At 37.7% G+C, this 23,892-nt stretch overlaps 1 protein-coding gene across 1 annotated transcript in view; it reads left to right on the top strand.

Annotated features, from left to right (window-relative positions):
- Positions 1-16,906, top strand: part of LOC100890804 (structural maintenance of chromosomes flexible hinge domain-containing protein 1) — an 82,163-nt gene extending 65,257 nt beyond the window's left edge. The window contains exons 35-43 of the mRNA XM_003727686.3: positions 1,646-1,765; positions 2,338-2,429; positions 7,807-7,920; positions 8,213-8,403; positions 9,105-9,217; positions 10,946-11,016; positions 11,655-11,826; positions 13,434-13,592; positions 14,526-16,906. Coding sequence (XP_003727734.2) covers positions 1,646-1,765; positions 2,338-2,429; positions 7,807-7,920; positions 8,213-8,403; positions 9,105-9,217; positions 10,946-11,016; positions 11,655-11,826; positions 13,434-13,592; positions 14,526-14,683 — 1,190 coding nt within the window. The 3' untranslated portion in view covers positions 14,684-16,906. The remainder of the gene's footprint in view (positions 1-1,645; positions 1,766-2,337; positions 2,430-7,806; positions 7,921-8,212; positions 8,404-9,104; positions 9,218-10,945; positions 11,017-11,654; positions 11,827-13,433; positions 13,593-14,525) is intronic.
- The last annotated feature ends 6,986 nt before the right edge of the window (positions 16,907-23,892 follow it).

The raw sequence follows: 23,892 nt of genomic DNA, 5'->3' as shown, positions 1-23,892 counted from the left end.
TATGAATATGAAAACACCTGCCTTCTTTAATAAAGCGCGTCTCCATTACCTGACCAAAGTGCTTTCAGTGTTATGAATACCCCGGTCATTGGTGATTTATGATTTTGAAATTGTACTCCTCTTGGGATGAAAATGAATCTACTATAACTCTTTAGAATGGCTGGTTACCCGCAATTTTATTTTCATTTTCTGATAGGGTATGAATTTAAGATGCGATTTCATGTATCACATTTGCTGTTAGAATGCTTTGACGTTTAACAAAGTGCTACTTAAAGGAAAAATATTGAATTTGTTTTGATTAGGTAATATTTACCATTGTTATTTTTGTATATATCTCGTCTATCCCTAATCTGGTGACTCCCATATTTTATTATTTTGAAGCTGAGACTTTACAAGTTTACTACGATTCAAGTTTTGATCACAAGACGAGATCGCGGTCAAAATTCCGATTTCAAATGAAGAAATCTGCCATTATGGTTTCTACTTGTACATGCCATCAGTGGCAAAAACGTAAGGGGGACAGAAAAACCCCCGCATCACCACCACTTTCATATGTAACATGCAGGCCCCGCTGAATGTTTTACAAAGTGGGGGAGGGGCTAAAGTATTTAGTAGAGCGTAGCGAGCAAGGCGAATTGGGGCAGACCCGGCTGGGTCAAGTGATGGAGCCCCGGAGCTCACAGGTTTTAGGCATTCAATTACGGTCAGATGAGCATATTTTGATACCTTATTTGTCAAACTGGCAGGTCACTAATTGACAAAGGGTCGAGGGGTGGAGCTCCATGAAACTCAGCGATTTTAGGCATGAAATTACGGTCAGATGAGCATCCAGACCCCTGGTGGGGTCCAACGGGCAAAGCCCCCGCAAGCTAAGGAGTTTCAAGGATTAAGTTATGGTCAGATGAGCATATTCCGTACCTTATTTGTGACACAAGCAGGTCACTATTTGACGTGGAGTCCAGGGGCGGAGCTCCCAGAAGCTCAGGGGTTTTAGGCATTAAATAATGGTCAAATGAGCAAACAGGGGCCAGCCTCAGGGCTCTTGGTGGAGTCCAATAGGGGCAGAGCCCCGGAAGATCAGGGTTTTTGTAGGCATTTAATTATTCTCAGATGACCATCGAGGGACCCACCTTAGGGCCCCCGATGTGGTCTAGGGAGCAGAGTCCCTACAAGCTCAGGACTTTTAGGCATTAAATTACGGTCAGGGGGCCCGCCACAGGGCTCTTGGTGGAGTCCAATGGGGGCAGAGCCCCCGAAAGCTTGTTTTTTTTAGGCATTTAATTATGCTCAGGTGAACATCGAGGGGCCCGCTTTAGGGCTCTTGGTGGAGTCCAATAGGGGCAGAGCCCCGGAAGATCAGGGTTTTTGTAGGCATTTAATTATTCTCAGATGACCATCGAGGGACCCACCTTAGGGCCCCCGATGTGGTTAAGGGTGCAGAGCCCCCGCAAGCTCAGGGGTTTTAGGCAATTAATTACGGTCAGGTGAGCATATTTTAAAGACTGAATCTCCCATGCATTGAGTTTCTACATGTGTTATGTCTCAATCAAAGCGGCAGATCACCTAATTCGTCTCCTTGACGAATTCAATGTCTAGTTATTATTATAATTAATCCATGAGATTCAATTTCTATTCCTGTACCCAGATTCCGAGAAGCAGCAACGGATGTCTCAGCTGTTCAAGGAGAGAGACACACTCAGTGCTTCTATCAAGGCGTACAAAGGGCAGTTTGAAAAGGAACAACAGCATCTACAGATGTTGAAAGGTAATGGCTCACAGGAGCACGTCTAGGATATTTTCAGGAGATGGAGGGAGTAAGTTGTGATTCTGTGGAAAGAGAAAAAAAAGGGAATAACAAGGACAAGGAATAAAAAGCTCCATCCAGACCATTTGCTTACAAGAGCCCATTTCCCCGAACACACACACACACACACAAACTAGATTCTAGGACAACCATCCCCTCCCCAAAACTATCACCTCTGAATAACCACCACAGGAAAGAGCTACCCCCCCCAAAAAAAATGTAACTAAATGAATACCCCCCCCGTTGTATATGTGTATTAATTCAATAATAAAAAGTTAAGAAATGTGTTATTCTGTTATTCTATAATGGGACCAATGTTTGCAAAACTTGAATAGAATTTTCCATTAACAATTTCTTAGTTTTTATGCGTGCATCAAAAGTGGGACCGGAGTTATTTTGTTTACATGTTAGTCATACTTATCTACAATAAGAATTCAAAGACCCAATATGAAATATGGGTTATTTTTTTAATGTACCCGTAGGGAATTGCATATTTATCGTTCCATTCATATTTTGTGCGCTTTTTTGGACAGAATCTGCTGAGGATGCTGCTAAGGATGAGCTCAAGTTAGGAAAAGAGTTGAGACTACTGGGAGTGATATTCTTGGATGCACAGATAGCAACGGTGAGAACACAATTTACCTTAAAGGCAGGAACTATCATTAGAGAATTTACAACATTTTCTTTCCACAACTGTTGTATCGTAAGACTGAATTATTGCAATTGGCTATTAAAAGTATCTTGCTGCAGAGATGGCTGCCATTGATAAAATAGTGAAAGCCCGTGTCGCAGAAGTTGCTGGGGAATGCTTGCTAAACCTAATCTTGAGGTCCGGTGATGAAATAGCATTTCTAGAGTCTTTCGAATTAATCATCAAAATATGTCCAAACAATCATGTGTTGGAAATCAGCTTCCCTGGAGAGCAAAACTCAAATTTGCACTTTTTAAATATAGCAAATTATAAGATGTGCAGGGGGAAGAATCGAAATAATAATTGAAGTGGTACATGTAATTCCACGCAAAAATAGTTGGAAGGGGATTAAAAGCATAGATATATGTAAATGGCCACTTGAATAAAGCAAATTTTCGTCATACAACAGAAAACTTTATAAAATGAGTAGTTTATGTCAGATTTTTAGGGTGAGTTCAAGCGACAGTTTTTCACCGGAGAAACACGGTTTTCAAAGACGTTTAGTTTAAAGTTCTATTGTGATAAACACATGCCTCTAAAAGAAAGATCTTTAATTAACAACAATATAAAAAAAAGCCTTGGATAACACGGGCTCTTTTAAAATCTATTAAGAAAAACAAAAATCTTTTATAAACGATTTCGTTTTAAGCCAACGTGTGTGAATGGAGCAATATATAAGAAATATCGTAATAAGTTAAATACGCTTCTACGTTCTGCTAAAAGAAAATATTTTCATGAAAAATTTGACAAATTCAAAGGAAATTTAAAGAAAACGTGGCAATTTTTAAACGAAATTCTAGGTAGAAACAAAACATCAAAAGCCAATGGAATTATTCACCAAGATATCAAGGTAGAAGATCCGTTTGATGTGGCAAATATATTTAATGATTTCTTTTGTGAGTGTAGAAGATAACCTTACACGATCTTTACCAAATTCAAGTGCAAAATTCTCTGACTATATGCCTTAAATGTCTGAAAAATCTTTGTTTTTTAACCCTATTACCGAACATGAAGTTGTTGATGTTATAAAGAATATTAGTTCCGGAAAGAGCCCTGGATACGATAACATATCTCCCGATATTCTTAAACCTAGTGTATATTTCATTATTAAACCCTAGACTTACATATGTAATATATCTATACAAACCGGCGTCTTTCCTGATTAGATGAAAAAAGCAAAAGCTATTCCTATTTATAAGAAGGGTGGTAAATTTGACTGTAATAATTACAGACCAATATCTGTTTTGCCATTGTTTTCTAAAGTTCTCGAAAGACTCGTATATAATAGATTGTATAATTCTTTTATCATTAATAATTTGTTTAGTCCTAACCAATATGGTTTTAGGAAGAACTGTTCAACTGAATTTGCATTGATTGAACTTTATGACCATATTCTTAAATGCATTAATACAAACAAACATGCAATCACTATTTTCATGGATCTATCGAAGGCGTTCGATACTTTCTCACACCCAATACTGTTATCTAAGTTATCATTTTATGGAATAAGAGGCTTACCACATTCTTGGTTTTGTAGTTATTTAAGAAATAGGAAACAGTTTACTGTATATGATGGTCAATCATCAAATTCTAAAATGATTTCATCCAGTGTTCCTCAGGGGAGTATACTCGGCCCACTTTTATTTTTAATATATATTAATGACATAGTAAACTGTTCAGATTTCTTTAAATTTGTCTTATTTGCAGATGATACGTCACTGATAGCCTCTGATGTAAATTTTAATTCATTAGTCCGTAAGATTAATATAAACCTGGACCATGTGTATAATTGGCTTGTTTGTAATAAATTGTCATTAAATATTTTGAAAACTAAATTTGTAATTTTCAGGAATAAACAAAATAACAGACCTGACTACTCTGACGTAAAACTGTCACTAAACGGGTCAAAGTTGAAACAATGTTCTACTTTTACATACTTAGGCGTACAGTTAGATGAATTTTTAACATGGGACTCTCACATTAATGTAACTTATAGTAAGATATCAAAAATTACTGGGATAATGAATAATGGGAAATGTATATTAACACCTAAACTGCTATTTACCATGTATAATACTTTTATTTTACCTCATTTTATGTATTGCAATGTGGTATGGGCTTCATTAAATTCATCTAAATTATCACGAATACATCGTCTTCAAAATAGAGCACTTCGAATTTGTGCCAATGCTCATTATCTAGCCCCTTCTTTACCTTTATTCCGCCGTTTTTCAACATTAAATGTGTATGACACAAGTTTTTTACGAAACGCCTCCCTCCTTATCTTATTCAAATGTTTTGTTTAAAAGAAAATGTCCATGCTTACTCTACTCGACAGTCAGCCAAATTCCATCTCTGGAAAACAGAAACTAATATACTTTCAAAATCAGTTCGTTACCTTGGCCCCCATTATCTGGAATTCCTTGTCTTCTGACATTCAACACACACAATTCAATGCACTCTTAAAAAAACGAATGAAAAGATTCCTTCTCTCTAAATGATCAAATTAACCAATGTCAATTTACCTTGCTACTCAGCTTTGTAGAGTGCTGGAGTGTGGCGTCGCAACGGTCACACCCCTCATTATTCATAATTCATTTGTAAACAACTATTTTTATGCCTCCGCCACCGAAGGTGGTGCCGGAGGCATCATGTTTTCGGGTTGTCCGTCCGTAAGTCCGTCCGTACGTCCGTCCCGTTTGACCGTTATCACAATATCTCAAGAGCCATTTAAGATTTAATCTTAAGACTCGGGAATAGTATTTATCACCATAGGAAGACGATCTGATTAGATTTTGGAGTACGTAGGTCAAAGGTCACAGGTCACAGAGGTCAACTTATGAAATTCCTTGTATTGAGTTTGTTAGCGCGATATCTCAAGAACCATTTGAGATTTAAACTTCAAACTTAAGGATAGTATGTATCACCATAGGAAGACGATCTGATTAGATTTTGGAGCACGTATGTCAAAGGTCAAGGGTCACAGAGGTCAACTTATGAAATTCCATACATTGAGATTGTTATCATGATATCTCAAGAACCACTGGAGATTTAAACTTCAAACTTAGTGATAGTGTGTATCACTATAGGAAAACAATCTGATTACATTTTGGAGCACGTAGGTCAAAGGTCAAGGGTCATAGAGGTCAACTTATGAAATTCCATACATTGAGATTGTTATCATGATATCTCAAGAACCACTGGAGATGTAAAAACTTCAAACTTAAGGATAGTATGTATCACCATAGGAAGACGATCTGATTAGATTTTGGAGCACGTAGGTCAAAGGTCAAGGGTCACAGAGGTCAACTTATGAAATTCCATACATTGAGATTGTTATCATAATATCTCAAGAACCACTGGAGATTTAAACTTCAAACTTAATGATAGTGTGTATCACCATAGGAAGACAATCTGATTAGATTTTGGAGCACGTAGGTCAAAGGTCAAGGGTCACAGAGGTCAACTTATGAAATTCCATACATTGAGATCGTTATCGCGATATCTCAAGAACCACTGGAGAGTTTTCACTTCAAACTTAATGATAGTATGTATCACCATATCATAATATCTCAAGAACCACTGGAGATTTAAACTTCAAACTTAATGATAGTGTGTATCACCATAGGAAGACAATCTGATTAGATTTTGGAGCACGTAGGTCAAAGGTCAAGGGTCACAGAGGTCAACTTATGAAATTCCATACATTGAGATTGTTATCATGATATCTCAAGAACCACTGGAGATTTAAACTCCAAACTTGTTTAAATTGCTCTATGGCGGAGGCATCATTTTCGACTGCGCGCAGTCAAAATTCAATCTAGTTTTTTTTTTTTTTTTTTCTCTGGTGATCCCCTCCTTACAAGCCCTTGAGGCTTTTTTCGGGACACCCTTTTCTTTCATTTATTTGTATTACTAGCTCTTATGTATGTATTACTCTGTTATTTTGATGTAAACATGAAATTATGCATGACATACTGTAAACTTGTTTGATTTTTAATTGTACATATAGGAAGAAATAAATGAGAGCTATTTGCTCTCTCAATCAATCAATCAATCAGATGCGATCCTACAATATTCAATGATCGTTGTCGCGGTTTAAATCGAGTCTAAAGTGATGACATTGTAAATAATAAACTGTTTATGTTGTATATAGCTCCTTCTCAAGGTCAATATCTCAATTTAGCTATAAAACAACGTTTCTTGACTAAAATCGATCGATTGGCTATTCCCGTTTAAAAATTATATATCACAACTAAAAAATTCTGAGATTTTCATGGTCGCAGCTACCATTGTATGGCCGTAAGCGCTATTTGAAATTCATCAAAATTTACCGGGAGCACCGGTCAATTTTTATAATCAATTTTTCTCCAAAGCGGAAGGGCTTTAGAGGCTAAAATTTCTAATGCTTATAATACATCCACAGGGGCATCAAAATATTACAAAATTGTAAAGAATCATCTCCAAACAATTTTCTAAATTTCCCCAAACTTTGTAATACCTTTAAAGCACGATTTTGTTCAAGCAATTTTGAGCGGTTTTTCGTCGGTCGTAAAAGTAGCGTGTTTCAAAACGCAAACATGAAACGCTGAAAAAGATGCGTTTTGTAACGTGATTCTGCAGAATCACGGTTGCTAAAAATCGCTTGACCGTAACGGCAATTTCAATCATAATTTTATGACGTCATTGTCGTGGGCTCCTTCCGGTTTGGCCGACAGTTGACCGTTAACAAATTTAGAAATTCATGGGTCAAACTGCGTAGTGTGATGTCCAGAAGCTGGGCTTGAAGTGAGAATCAGCGTTGATGGAAAATCGCATGAACGATCTCCCGCAGTAACCATGTTTTGTAGCGGCGTTTTGATTTGTGATTTAGAATATTGCAATATAAGGTTTTATATATCTAAATCTTTGGATGTATTATGGTACATTATATTATTTACTGTATGCATCATATGTCATGTTATTACAACAAAAAAGATTATTTTTGCTTTATAAATTTTCCTTCTGTTTTGCTATATACAATACATTGTAAGTTGATTTATATGATATATATGTTGACAAACAGAATACTGACTTGTTACGTTACATGGTAAACTGATTTATATTACGTTTACAAACATGATACTGATATGTTACATTGCATTGTAAATTGATTTATATGTTTATAAACAGAATATTGAAGTACATCAATAAAGTTTCATAAATTCAATAAAATACATGTTTGTGATTCTAGCTTAAAAAAATCGCTTGAACAAACCTTTAGAGGAATAAGCAATTTATGTTTACAATTTGCTTCTGTTTCCCTTGGTAGAGAAACGGAGCAGAAGAGTTAATGACTTCTACTAAAAAGAAAATTGAAGAGCAACCAAGAAGGAAATGCGGGATGCCGCGATATGAAACACAGGATGGTGAAATACTTGGAAAGGTAAGCAGTTGTCACCAATGTCAAGTTTCTGATTTTTGTCCTGTACGTGTTTTTATTTATATTGTATACTTGTATTATCAATGTTCAATAACTATATATACGGTAGTAAAATCGAAAAGTGATAACTTGCATTTTTTGAAGGATGAAATTGTATGAAAAATCATTATTCATGTCTTGGTAGCGAGAAGAAATTTTGATCAAAATAAAGTTAGATGATACATGTTTCTAATTATCAGTATATAGTCCCACATTTTTTTTAAAATCTGTTATCTGAATTCCTCATGCTCCACAGGTAGCACACCTAGTTGAGGTAGAAGATGAGAATGTTGCCTATGTGTTATCGTGGCATATGGCCCCAGATATGGACTGCGTCCTCACCACCACAGTCGCTAAAGCTAAGGAAGTCTTTGCAAACACAAGAGAGTGTCAACAGGTTCTACCCATTGAGTCAATCTACAAGAAAGGCCTGACTGAGTGGGACAAGTGAGTGTGCAAACCAGCCTTCAATTCTCATCTTTCAGTTTCTCCAATATTGCGGAAATGAAGAACTTTTCTTACAATTTGTCAGTAATGTCAGACCAATGCAAAACAACACTTTTTTTATACATGGAAGTCAAGAGTAACAACACACGACAATGTCCTATACGTTATTCACCTAGTTCTGTTTTATCATGTACAGGAAAATAAAGAGTATAACCCTTAATAACATCATTTTTAAAAAAACCACCGTAACTGTCTCATATCTGAGCGAGGTTTAATAATAACAATACAATAATATCCCAACTTTAGCAATAAGACTTAATGTAAATCTATCACTTTACTGAAGTGTTACAATTAAGTTTCTTGATGGGAAGAAATCCATTGGAAAGGTGTTTTGTTTTAGGTGCTTTAGTATTGCAGCTTGCCTAATATGCCAAGGTTGTAATTCAATTTTGAACATCCCTTCCCGAGCTCATGCGCCAAATCCTCTGCAGTTTTTGTTATGATGATGTAAAGTTTAATATTCGTCACTTTTATTTATCTTATCACACGGCTAAGTGGATTCGCATATTACCTTTGTTGCGCGTAGTTATCGTTCATATACACGTTACAAAAATATGGCCGTTTTTTGCGTTGGTTTTCAGTTTCATGTGAACAAGCTTTGAAATCCAAAAGACATCCTTTTGAATTTTTTTTTTCGACAGGCCTCTACCACACATGGGAGTTCCCATCAAGCAGGGTCAAACCCCATCAGGAAACCCTGTATATGCAAGGCACCTTTTAAGGTTTACAGGTCATGAAGAGCATTGTAAGATAGGTGAGTAGAGATCACATGAGATTTATCTTAGTAAAAACAAGGGAAACGCACTCGGCGGTCTCGCCTGCATTACGCAATTCGATATGATGAAAAATTGAAGTTGGAACATTATTAATAGGCAGGATGGCCCATTAGCAGGCCCCCCAAAATGAAATCCTCTGAATATAATCAGCATTTTGAAGTGAATATTGATTAAGAATCATGAACAAATAAGAAAAATTAATTATTTATTCTTATATTAAGTTGTGAAAACATAATTTAAGTCTACTGACCTAAAATAACCTTTGACCTTGTGACCTGGAATTTGTGCCATATGACTTGTGATACTTGATAACCATTGGATACAAGTTTCATGGAAGTTGAACAAACACTTTTGAAAATATGCTAAAAATTCAAAATCTTGATGTTGATCCCACAAAAAATTCTAAGTTTGTTGACCTGAAATGACCTTTGACCTTGACTTTGTGACCTGAAATTCAACTCACATGGTTGGGGATACTTGATAACCCTATAGTCCAAGTTTCAATGACTAAGGACTTATACATTTCAAAGTATATCAAAAATTCAAAAACTTAAACTTAGGTTAAGTTTTCGATAATGATGCCACAACATAGTCTAAGTCTGTTGACCTGAAATGACCTTTGACCTTGATTTTGTGACCTGACATTCAACTCACATGATTAGGGATACTTGATAACCCTATAGTTTAAGTTTCATTGACTAAGAATTTATACTTTCAAAATTATATCAAAAATTCAAAAACTTAACCTTAGGTTAATATTTTGATGTTGACGCCGCCGCCGCCGTCGCCGTCACCGGAAAAGCGGCGCCTATGTCTCGCTTTTTTGCTACGCAGGCGAGACAAAAACCTCTCTTCAAAAAAATAATATAGATATATCGACTGCTTTGAGAGGCCTGGCTGTTTTATAGGCTCAAGGGGACTTGTACATCCTGCCATGACCCCGAGGCGCGCCTGGGTCTTTTATATACCGAATTGACACAAAAATCTACTAAGATTTTTTACATTATCCTTTTCTTGAGTAAAGATTGGTTAGAGCATCACGGAAAATCTGAGACACTGTCTTTTAATCTTGGCTGGAAAGATGACTGAATGTAACAATCATTTAGGATTCGCAGACAAAAAGCACTGTATGCTCGCACAAATTAAATCATGACAATTTTACTAATTTCCCGGTACCCGGAATCTTTAGGGAATCTCACTCATGAACTATTGACCGTTACTGGCATTGTTCGTTTCTCTACGGGAATAGCTACAATCACGACTCCAATTTCGACCAATCAGATGGCTAGATTTCAAAAGAGAGATATATAAATAATAATAGTTTTTATAGCAGGGGAATCGCAATAATGAAAACATTAATTGTGCATACAACATAGTATACTACTTTGACTATTGCGTTTTTCTCCCCCTCCACCTACCCAGTCCTAAAGATGGATGGATGCTGGTTGTACTTAGTGACGTTAACCTGTGCTTAGAATGATTGAGAGGTTTAGTGATTCTTGGTTAAAGTTGGGAATTTGACAAATTTTAGAAATTGCCTGCAGAGTAATTGTCACCCAAGCATGTGTCATGGAAGTCAAATTCTCTGAAGCTTTAAAATGGAGTGAGTTTAGAGTAACTGGGTCTACTTTATATACCATGACAATTGTTTAATCATTGTTTTCAACAACATAATTTATATGATATTCCCTATTTTGTTTGTACAGCCTTCAGTCTCTTGCTACAAGATACCGTACTCTTAGATACTCTGAATGACGCAACCGCATACAGACAGTCAGTAAGTTTATATAGAGATGGTTTGATTTTCATTATATTTGTTATCGTGTTTAGGGTGGCATTTTTAGGTAAAGGAATCTCATCGCTTTGCAAGAAAAAAAAAACAGTAAATGCCTCTGTTATTTCTGAAGATATCACTGTTAGTAAAAATGTCCAATGTCACTTTATTCCAGTGCTGAAAAAAGGTACTCACTTTGCTTGAAATGCTAAGAGTATTATGGTAATTACATTTTCTGTAAATCATAGCTCCATCAAACATGCAAGCAAAACAAGAAAGATTGTAACTAAATAAATGTTCATTTGAAATGGAAAAAATATGAAAACCTATGTTTCATACCGGTATGTTGGCTCAGTCAGTAGAGCGTCCGCCTCACAACCGGGAGGTCGTGGGTTCGAACCCCGGCCGCGTCATACCAAAAGACGTTAAAAGACGGGAGATGCTGCTACCTTGTTTGGCGTTCAACAATAAGGGATAGAGAAACGTCGAACTGGCGCTGCTCAGTGGCTGCCGGGCTCACGATCAATTGAGCAAAAAGAATTTCCATTTTCGGTTTAACTTAATAAAATTTGGAGTGGACTTTAAAAAATTATTATTATTATTATTATTATTAAGTGTCCTCTGTCTTCTCCCTTTTGCAGATTGTGAAGCACATTCCCTGCCCCACGCTCCTCACCCGCGATGGCAAACGTATCCGTGGCAACGGAAAGTTTGGAGGACGTGAGAACCAATGTCCATCGGACCTTCTGAAAATGGGTCGTGTCTTTGGGGAACCTCCTCCCAAACAGTTAGAATCACTGAAGGAGCAGATGGGTGAGTCCTCATAGAGAAAGAGGTTACAGTTAATGCCTGGACTACATTGGGTCTATGAGATATCCGTACGGGTTCACGGGCTCCGCGACCTCTACGATTTTGTTTCGGAAGATAAATTAGTCTACGATTTTTCGTGCGACTTTGGAGCATCATAGGAGGCTATGGGCTACGATGTTAGTGTTTACATTATCTACGAGCATCGTGTTATTTCTTGTATTTGCCCTCGCGGGCAGGGGGCAAATCCGTACAGAGGCTGCTTGGAGAGTGTACGGAAATCGTGCAATCTCAGTGCAATCTCAGTGCAGTAGCCGTCCAGTCTCCGCAACCTCCGCATGGAAATTGTACTGAGCCCGTGCAGCTTCCGGGCAGAGGTTGCGCGAAGAAGGTGCGGTTACTGTGCAGCCGCCATGCCGTTTTGAGCGTATTTTTGCCCCATGTTCACTGAAAATCATGCGTTTGCTGCACGATCAGAACGAGGCTTCCGCTCGTACAGGCTACGGGCTCACGATTTTCAAATGTGTATAACTGCGAAGCAAAATCATAGAGGCCGCGGAGCCCTTGAATCCGTGAGGACGCACGGAAAAGGGGATACGGGCAGGGTACGGGCTCCGTAGACGAATCGCCCCCGAAATCAAAAGATACTTGCGGCGGCCTCAGGGTCAACCTAGGGCGTATCCCTAACTTTACAGGCCGTACAGGTCCCCTTGGGATTATAACGCGGAGTTATAACTTTTTTTTATTTCAAGGTTCGCCGAAGCAATTAGAAACGCCATAGCCATGTCGAAAAGCGGTTACACGGCGACCATACGTCGGGCGTACGGTTGCTTTGCGTTTGCAATGCGGCTGCCTTTGGGTTTTTTAAATTGAAATTGACTTTTGCAGAATACAGACAATTGCGGTGGCCGCAGGAATTCCACGGGCGCCATAGGGCAGTCTTAAGGCGACTGTGCGTCATCACTTTAAAGGCCGTACGGCAGCCGCAGGTTTTCTGTCTCCACAAATTCAAAATACACCATGGGGCTACCCTAACATATGTGAACGCTACCGTATGTGACCGTGGGAATACTGCCATGGCCCTATAATTGCTATTAGCCGTAGATAGTTTAGACCGCACGGTCGCCGTGGCAAATGTGACCTAGGCATTAGGCCACTGCCTTTGAGAGACGGGATTTATCCAAAAAATTTTGCAAACTAAATTTGGGTTCGAAATCAATTGCAACACTGTAGATTAGACAGGCCATTTCAACTTTGTGATTAATTGGAGGATTTGCAACTCTTTAATAGGACGGGCCGAGACATGCTTACTTGCAAAATCCTTTTCCTAAACAGTTAGAAAAGGGGATAAGACTGATACTAGTTATAGCGTTAAACCATTCCCAAAATATTGTTTATCTGCATGTATGTTTTCTTTTACCTTTTTTACGGGACTGATAACGCAACTCTAGTATGTGTTATGTGACCTATTATTCATAGCTCTTGAAGTTTTTATTACAAATAAATTCACAATTTCAATCAGATTCAGATACAGTACCAACCTCATTAAGTATCTTTGGGGAATTTTGAATCATAAGCAAATTTTTACAATTTTGCTCTTAATTATAATACAGCAATCCTCGAGAAGATCATGAATGCCATAATGAGTCGTGAGCAGGCTGAGGTAAAGTACAAGGACCAGGAGGCAGCCCTAAGATCAGGGGATATAGTTGCCAAGCAACGTGCTTGCCAGGAGGATGAAGAACAGCTTGCCCTTATCAACCAGAAACTCAGTAAGTCCGTATATGCCTTTCAGAGTTAAATTCATTAGACCAGCTCGTAGCTAGTGCAGGTCTTCTGGAATTTCTAAGCATGCGAGGTAGAAGTGTCGTGGTGTAGCGGATTCGTCATCGAACTGTGGATCACATGGTCCGCGATTCGCGTTCCGCAGTAGCACTGGCGTCCTTTGGCAGTATGTTAATTAACATTTGGCACTCTCCACCCAGTTGTTAGATGGGTACCGGTAGGAAATTTTTCCTAGAATGCTGTGAGCACCCAAAACGGTAATCTAGCAGAGCCGGGGTATTATTAGAACGCCTTGAGCACCATGTGTGGTGGATATGTGTGCTATAAAAATATCCAATATTGTTAATATCATTATTTCATAAGTGACCAACAATTTTTATAGATTAAATTTTTCAATAGATCCAAATTGGCACTTTTTGAATAATCACATTGAAACTGATGGAGGCGATACATTACTACTGCACATGCTTGGAAATTCATGAACTGAGCGCACTAAGTATTTAGTTTACACTTAACTTTGGAAGTGGCAACAGTCAGTCGTCATTTTTTATCACATTGACGTAATTTACTGGAACCGAATTTCTCACCATTTAATGGGAAATTTTATTGGAAGTGTGTTAGCCGTGCATGTTTTGAGGAAGGTTTGTGGTCACACAGGTGAAACTTCAGGAATCAAGTTCCCAGATCTTTTTCCCAGCATGACCGCACCATCTCAAAGTATTTAAAACCCAATTTTGTCAATTTATGATCAATTTAGAACATGTAACTAAAACATTCAGTGAGCATTTTGCTGATCAGGGAATATACCTCGCTTTGCCAAGTGATTGTGTTGATCAGTTTACGTGGCTTATCCTTGGTTTAAAAACTTTGTGCTTATTGTTATAATATCTGTGTCTCTACCCCTTCTTCCTCGATCATAGATGAAGCTTCGGATGAAGCTTCAAGCACAGATCATTCTCCGATTCCAATGTCCATCGCATCTTCCAACTCAACAGGGCAGTCTAGTGCCAGAGGAATGAAGAGACAGGCAGCACCCTCTGTGCATGAGAGTCTTCCAACCAAACGAAGGAAACCCTAATGGCATGACCCCTCATTCAGCTGTGATGTGTGTGCTGCCTACACCCCCCCCCTCCACCATTCCACACTGCCAATATACGTCAATACCTATATGAAGAACACTAAATGTCATTTGTGTGCTCTCATATTATCTATAAGATTTTTGTACTGGAAACCCAAATCCTTGTAAGAATTTTGAGCATACCACTTAATTATAATAATGGCCATTTATAACTCGCCATATCTGTCAACTTGACACTCCTGGCGCAGGATATGAGAAAATGATGTTGTTACTACAGTACAGTCTTGGCATAAATTAAAAAAGAAGTACATTACAGTAACCCAAACAGAGTTAAGCGTTGAAAAAAAAAGGTTTTCAGTTGTGATTTGAAGTTGGTGAGGGAGCTTTCCTGCCAACGGCTAGGAAGGAGCGTGTTCTAAAGGTATGGCCCTGAAACAGAAAATGATTGGTGTCCCCAGGAACGCTGTGTTCGTGAAATGTGCGAGAGCCTGGTGTTGGTGGAGCGAAGTTGTCGTGCAGGTTGTTACGATGAGTGAATTTTTGGATGTATGTAACAATAACCTATGAACATGGTAAGAGAGGCAAACTTACAATATATACCCTGAGATCATTTCATAGATGTATCTGTTTGTAAATTTGATATTAATGTTTGTATATTGATAACTGCCATTAAAATGAATCGAATCGATATTTTTTAGATGTTGTCTGTATGGATCCACAAGGACGTTAACACAGTGTAAAGTGTATGCTCAAGTATATGAGCCATTGCCTTTGTGCATTTAAACAGTTGCTTTGTTTATATCTAACTTGTTATTCTTTGATATGTGTTTAAACTTTCTATATGTTTGCTTTTTAAAAATTATTATTGGTACTTGAGGGCCTCGTCGGTCAGATAGACTGAAATCCTGTTTTCCATATTACTTTCCATGCATGTATAAACTGGTCATTGTGTCTGCTGAGAGCTGGGAGGGCGTAATTTTATTTATTGCTCTCAGCAGAAGAAATATATCATGACAATTGACAAATGTATCATTATCTTGTGACCTGTATAGAAGGTTCACCTATCCACAAAGGCCGGTGATACTGAATCCTCAATCACTTGTGCAGTTGGCCACGTGTAAAGAGGCCTTCCGTTTGTTCCTTTCTTTCATAAATCGTAGTAATGTTGAGATGTACATGTAGCTGTCATTATTTACAATCTTTTCACCAGCAATATAATTATTTGTGTTTATATATACCTATCCTTTTTATGTTTAATGAAAGAATACTACCATACTGGGTTGCACTAACTTCTGGTACCTTCTGCAAACTTTGTATTTCTTTTTATTCATATTTCTTTTGGCAACATCTTTTTTTGTTGACATGTAGGAATGTTTTGATAGGCTGTAGAGCTATAATTCTCTTAGGAGTGGTAAAGAGATAAGGGCCTTTATGTCAGTAAGATAGTATTCGGCTGGAGCCAAAAGCGCATTAACTCGTATATTTAAAAAACCAGGCCTGTAGGATTGTCGGGAATTCCTTCATGATAGTATTATTATAGGTCTTCATCAACCCGGGAAAGGGTCATGTTAGGACTGATGGGATTTTAGTTCACAAAAATATGGGCATGGTTAACAGATGCTCGTCTTTTGTAATGAGCCTCAAACATTTTATTTGGATAGGCGCACTAATTTGGTCCGAATGTAGGATGCGATGCGGTCTTGGGCGGGGCACGTGTTGTGTACTGGTAGTATTTTTGGTGTGTAGGGCGTGTCACGTCACTTTGCAACTTTAAGTCGAGGTGCCTGCAACGTCAACGCTGGGCTCCACACCATATTCGTTGCTCATCATGTTGATGGTGTACTCTTGTTTCTGGTCACTGACCTGAGGTAAGCATCTTGTATATGTATATTGTATTAAATGATCCAGTAATTTTGTCGAGAAATGTTCTGTGTGATTGTATACATGTTTTTTTTATTTAGATATAACTCGATCATTCATAGTGATGTTACATTTTAGAGTTTGCTGGCATAAACTGAGGATATTTCTAGACCAAGTTGTTTCTGTTTGATAAAAGATTCGTGAGGTTTAAAGGTAAGACAAAGTGATTCTTTACAATTTTGATATATTTAGAAGCCCTTGTGCATGTATTTTCGCCACTAATTTTTTTTGTAGTCAAACGGGAACAGCCAATCGGTTGATTTTAGTCAAGAAACATTGTTTTATAGCTAAATTAATATCTTGACCTTGAGAGGAAGCTATACAACATAAAGAGTTTATTATTTTCAATTTCATCACTTTAGACTCGATTTTAACCGCGACAACGATCACTGAATATTGTAGGATCGCATATACTCCCAGTATAGTCATTAGAACCAAATTAATGACCACATACCAAAACTTTCTTTTGCAGTGTAAATGTATATTATTATGATGTTTAACACAGTAGTAAAAATGTATACCATGTTTATAATTTACTCGAGTTCAAAACTACTCAGAGCCTTGGTGTAATTATTTTGAGTACAAGAAATTACTCAGTCTTTAAGATGTGCACCTTGCTTGTAAAATTGCTTTCTTTTGTATAAAGCTTAGATAACATGAAATGCTTCAACATTTCAGAGTGCACTTATGAGATTACTTCAGTTCATAGCCAGAACTTTAGTACAACAAATTGTATTTTATTCGTGATCAAATGCTATTTAGATAATTGATTCTTGTTCAGATTTTTATTCAGATTAATTTTCATTCGGAACTTAAAAGATAATATATCTCTTTTGCAGCCAACATCAAATTCAATAGAACTTTGTAGGAATTATGAATATGTCAAGTTTGTCCTATCTGTGAAACATAAGCAGTGTCCTAGTATTCAAGTTATGCAAGGAAACCCGTTTACCTTCTAGACTTTACTATCAGACACTATTGAGTGACCGACTAAAAGCCATTTTCAAGCCCTTTTCTTTTGAGGGAAGTTCTAAATTAGTATTGTCTTTCAAATGCCGTTGGAATTTAACCTGTTAATTTTTTGGCCTGCAAATGGGGCATCTTTAAGGAATAGTATATATCCAGAGGGTAATGAGTGAATTTTAGTTAGAATAGGGATATAGATAATGACTGTTTATAGTCATGTAGAGATTGCCAGTGTTTTCATGAGCCCTGACAGTTGGAGGCATTTGATGGAATATATGCAAAGATGATGTATATTGAGTATTGTAAACTTGTCAGCAATTCTATACTGAATTAATTTACCTTCATTAAACATCCTAATTTCATAGTGGTATATCTTGTTATTCTGATATAACATATGTTTACACTGAACTATTATAAGCAACTGTCTTTTGCAGATATTGTATATGTGATTGACTTTTGTGAACATGTACTTAGTGATGTTTTATTCTTCATCCTTTGCAGGGTTTTGGGGTTTTGATTTTGTTTACGAATGGTGAATAAACTACTCTACAACGCACTACACCTTGTACGATTCCTTTATTGTGTCAGTCTAACTGCGACCTTCGTTCTTGCTCTCAGCTGGTGATATGAACAAGCAGAGCCAAAGACAGACAAATCAAGGAAGACGGTCTGTGCATGAACTTCATATATTGATTGATTCATTGATGTATATGTTTTATTGAGAACTAAGAAATCATATGCAGCCAAGCCTGTGTACTGAGGTCACCCAAGGCAAACAGAGGATGTGAATAGAATGTATTGAGGAAAAAATTGTTTTAATGTTTGAAGTTTCTGCATTTCCCAACATCCTCCTACCAATGAAATTAAAATACTAGTGAATGTGTGGTATTAAAAATTGTGTTCTTCTTTTTATTTAAAAAGAGTGCAATAATCTAAAGAATTGCTCTAATTCTGCGGCTGAAACTCCTTTCTTCAGCAGTTGGGATAAAGGTGTAAACAAATATTTGATTTGATTTGATTTGATTTTATTGGTTCCTCCATCTTTTTTTTTCTTTTTACATCATACATTTTCATGAACATAATATGGTTTGATACAATATTTTAAGTGTATATAATTTTATACAGATAATGAACAAATTTAAACAATTATATTGAATGCATAGTTAACATACATTAGATGCAGGAGGGCTACAGAAATAAGCAAAGTAGCTTGACGTGCCCGCAGCCCTCAACTTTAACAAAAATAACAAATACAAATAGAAAAGACTGACTTGCAGAGAAGAAAAGGAAAGGGGATAGAAGGAATTGTTTGTGCTATTTGATATCGGTACTTTTTGTAAGCAATGCATGATTTTGTCGAACATTTTTTTTTCGCATATCCCTCTAAGCCAGGTTGGTCCTTCAGCGAAATTCTTCACAAGGACGTTATCCTTTGCTTTGAACTATAGGGTTTGAAGGCCATCCCTCATCCCTGTACGCCTTTACGCGTGAGAGTGCAGAGTCTTTATTGGCGCACCTTCTTACTTCTTCAGTTTCCACTGGTGTCTACTTCCAGAATCTTAATTTTAACTTCGGGCTGCTCATCAAGTTCTGCAAGACTTGGGTGCAACCAAGTAGATGCATCCTCCTTCATAGGTAGGCGCGACAGAGCATCTGCATTCTGATGTTTTTTTCCTTTCTTTTGGAAGATGTTGTAATTGTAAATAGAAAGAAACATATGCCATCATGCTAATCGTGATGAGGCCATTGGGCTTGCCTGCTCCACAATAAATATTTCTACCGATGGCTTAATATGGTCCGTGAATATGGCGAATGACCTTCCAGAGAAGTACTTGTGGATCTGTTTAGGCCAAATATGATTGACAGTCTTTTTTTCATACTGGGCATAGTTGCGTTCTGTTTTAAAATTCTGACAGGAGCGATTTCATGGCAAAGTAATTTTCAAAAATGTAATGTGTTTTTGATTTGTTACTGAAACAAACTTTATTTTAGACTCTGTAATACCTCAATAATACGATATATTTATTACTTTGTCATGGAAAGATGTACGCGTCTAGCACAGCCTCATGCAGTCTGGTCATGAATACAATAAAACAGCCTCTAAACGGTCAAAATTTCCTCGTTATTATATATATTTATTTCAATGTACATTTGTGTGCGTATGTTTTCTTGTGTGGATGTTTCCACAAACCCGTGTTAGTATGTGTACACAGAAGGGATCCAGGGGGGCCGAGCGTGCCTTGCCCCCCCCCCCCCCCCGCAAAAAAGAGAGAGAGTGAGAGAGAAGGAAAAGAAGGGAAAGAAGAGAGCAGGGAAAGAAGAGGAAGAAGAAAAGAAAAGGGGAAAAGGGAGATCGGGGGGGGGGGGGGCGAAAGGGCCTTGCCTCCCAGCTGTTACCCCCCCCCCCCCATCAAAAAATAAGAGAGTAGGAAGGGAAGAGAAAGAAAAAATGAAAAGAGGAGAGAAAGGGAAGGAAAAAAAACGGAAGAAGAAGGGGGATATCAGTTACGATTTTCCCGCGAACAAGGTGTAGAACGGGGAGGGGGGGTGGGCTTGGGGGTGACAAATGCCCCATAAATATCATCCAAACGTGGTTTATTTCTAATTCGATACCCGTTATTTACAAATGTTGTTGAAATGACATAATTTTCCGAGATTTTTCATCAATGTTTAATTAATTATACTTTTTTAAAGTATTTGTTGGAAAGTGGCAAATTATTAAAGGAAAGAAAGAATAGTAACCTAAAAGTGCGACAAACGGAAAGTTCTGCTTCTCCATCTTTTAAAATATTTTTAACACACCCTTTTGGCCATACCGGTGGGGGGGGGGGGGGGGGCTTTGGACGAACGGTAGCGTTCAAGTTAACGCGACGCGACGCGACACTCCCAACGCACCCTTTCGGCCAAACCGGGGGGGGGGGGGGGAGCTTTGGACGAATGGTCGCGTTCAAGTCAACCCGACGCGACGCTACCCTATCCATCCTTTTGGCATAAGCCGGGTAATTCTTACTAATGGCAATGCCCTCACTGCTGTTTATTATTTGTATATTACTACACTTGAATACGGTCTATTTCTAGACCTGGTTTAAACTTCTGTAGGCCTACATGGGTGGTAACACAATATACTAGTTTTAAAGCAAAGACAAGTCTTTACACACCAATACTACTATGCAACTGTAGGCCTATCAACCAGACTACTACACTAAATAATCATTGGTCTATCAACATCTAGATCTAGATCTACAGCTTCAATAAAATCATACATTTTCTAATAACAACTTGATCACGGTATTCACTTGTCAATATCAAACAGTACAGTAACTGTTCCTTGGAAATATCGATCTAGACCAAATGCATTAGTTGGTTCCTGGTCCTAATTAATGTGGACTAATTGTTTAATAGGTCCTGGTCCTAATGTAAGTGGACTAATTTTTCAAACAGTTCCTGGTCCTAATAACGGTAGACCAAATTGCTACAATAATAAGTCTAGGCCTAATTAATTGCAACGGGTTATAAGTATAGCCTGAGGCTGAGATCTATTCGGATCACGAGCGATAAAGTTAAAGGTTTGAAACTCAATTTGGTAATAAAAACATTGACCAAATTTGGATGAGCGCGCAATGCACGTAGACTGCACAGGGATGCATTTAATCTCTACAAGTGTATGGGAAGGATTTTAGCACATAAAACCGAGTGCGCCATCAGACACCTCGAAACTACACACTATCTGGCTACAAAGTCTCGATTTCTCTAATGAATAACGGCAAAATCTCATAATCATATTCACGTAAAGATTTACTTACCAGTTGAACTTGAAGTTCCACAAAGGTTGTTTTTAATACCTGTGAGACTTTCACCTAGATCTACTCGTTGCCAGGCGTCATCAGACTGACGTTTTTTCACAGTCCGAGAGAATCGGGATGTTCACTGACTGCACTGGCCCTAGTCCAACCTCTGTACAGTACCCTTTCCGTGTCGCGCGCCCAATTTCAATCACCCGATAAAATGACACACCCTTGAAAGTGGGGCGCTTGTTCAGTAAGCAGTAAGGAGACCCTACTAAAACATACCAAAAATTAAGTAAATATTCATTAAATATCCAAATAAAGATCATGAGTTAAAAGTCGTTATGTTTATTACCTGTTTCGTGTCAATTTTCTTGTTATTTTTGAGTATTTTTCAAATATATCGATGGTGGGTTGCGGGCGGGCGCGCGCCTGTGGGAAGTTATTTACCGTCATGTCTCGGATCCTCATTTAATACGGTAGATAACTTCAGACTGGCGCGCGCGCGCGCCCGCTGCGCAACCCACCATCGACATGCACATGTATTGTGCAGCGGTTTGCCGTGAAACCTGTGAAAAGTGTATACTAATATCATCGTTTTTTCGAAAAATACTAAAAAAAAAAAAAAAAATTTGACACGAAACAGGTAATAAACAACGACTTTTAACTCATGGTCTTTATTTGGACATTAAATGAATATTTACCTTATTTTGGGTATGTTTTAGTATGGTATCTCCACGCCGGAGTTACGGGTCATATTTTGGATACCTTATTGAACAAGCGCCGAAAGTAGACCCGACCATTCATTCCTCATATGCCACCCTGCCAAACTTGCACGAATTTTTGTTCCCGCATTGCCCCACATTGAGGCGTGCCAGTGCGTGACATTAGGGATTTTTAGATTTGCACGTCGACAGCTTTGACTGCAACGTGTGACGTCATTTTAAGGCACTGCGCATGCGTCACGTCGTCTCAGTCGGCGATCGAGAATGCGTCAACCTTGATTTTGCTAAATCTAGTACGGTACTAGTATGTGCCGCGTGCGCATAAAATATACAGTTCCTCAGGTAGACAAAGTCACAAAGGAACATCCTTTCCCTGCTATTATGTAAAAATGTGTAGACATCCCAGTTTAGCTGTATGATAGCTGCCATCGGGATTATCTCTACAAGTAACAAGTAACAGGTGTCACATGCATATTCGCCTGTTCTAAACATTTTTACATAATAGCAGTGAAGGGATGTTCTACCACAGCAATAGACCATTTTCGTAATGTAACCAAATTTGATGCATAAGTCTTTGTAAAGTGCCTCAATTCAAATTATTTTAGTCCGTCATGTTCAAAGTGTTACTTCCTGCATGCATGTATATCGCCCAGTGCAATCTAAAAGATTTCTAATTGTAGTCAACATGGGCAGTTGAGTACGTTGACACGCATGATCAGTCGGCGTTCGTCGTGTTCTCGTCCACTCAATCTAAAAGTCCCTATTTAGTTGCACGAAGACCGTGTATCGTTCGTGCAATGCTTAACAACATGCCATGCATTGTCCCGTCACATTTACGACATACGTACGTCTTACTAACGCCATATTTACGTATTGTTCATGCATTGTCACGAGATTTTTTTCCCTCTATATTTTTCCCTCCACAGGGTTTTTATTAATTTTCATTTGCAACAAATTAACAAATATATATTCAAGGTAATTAACATGTATAACATAAATAAAATTGGCTTCTCAAGATACAAGTATTGTTAAACTGTTGAGTCAACAGAAAAATAACAAATTTTCAATAATTCTTTTCTGACACTCATGGAAAAAAAAAATACAGAGAAATATCATTTTATGTAAACAAATTCCTGAACTGAAACCATAAGCCCACATCAAGGGTAAAATTAAATCCAATAGGACAATTATGTTTCCCAACTCTTTTCATTCAGGTCGAAAATGCATTTCCATTTAAGAAAACTTTTACATACTCCTTTCCTTCTCTTTAGTAAAGTTACATAGATATGTGCACGTCCTTTAATATGTTTCATAACAAATGTCATCGTATCTGGGAAAAGGGGTTGGGGCACCTTGTTAAAAATAGTACAATTGTTAAACCATTGTGTAATTGCATCGCGTAATCCACGATAAAAAGGAAGAATTATTTGAATAATATACTTTTCTTGGAAAGGGTCCACCAAAGTGTATGATAGAGGCATAAGGCATAATCTTTTTACTACAATAACAAGAAGGCAAATTGCATAACTAAGTTAGTGCTCTTCTCAGTCTTCAGGGGTGAAGATTTCTAAAAGATCAAATAGATTTGTCAACTGCTTTATTTCAGTATTTTTTAACGAATTAGCAACAATTGTTCCCCTGTTATACATTTTTCACCAATCATAATTTCTATCATTCTCACATATTTTTTTTTTTTTAAATTGAAAAGTAAAGATTTTGTCATTGATTTTGAAAGTCTTTCCAACTAAAGATTTGTGCATGATACGGTGAAAAATAATAAAATGCCGAAATACATTAAGGATATCGTGTGCTA

Source organism: Strongylocentrotus purpuratus, unplaced genomic scaffold (genome assembly GCF_000002235.5).
Source record: "Strongylocentrotus purpuratus isolate Spur 01 unplaced genomic scaffold, Spur_5.0 spur5_scaffold_7, whole genome shotgun sequence".
NCBI lineage: Eukaryota > Metazoa > Echinodermata > Echinoidea > Camarodonta > Strongylocentrotidae > Strongylocentrotus > Strongylocentrotus purpuratus.
The sequence above is the reverse complement of the archived record's forward strand: the minus strand, read 5'-3'. Positions and strand labels throughout refer to the sequence as shown.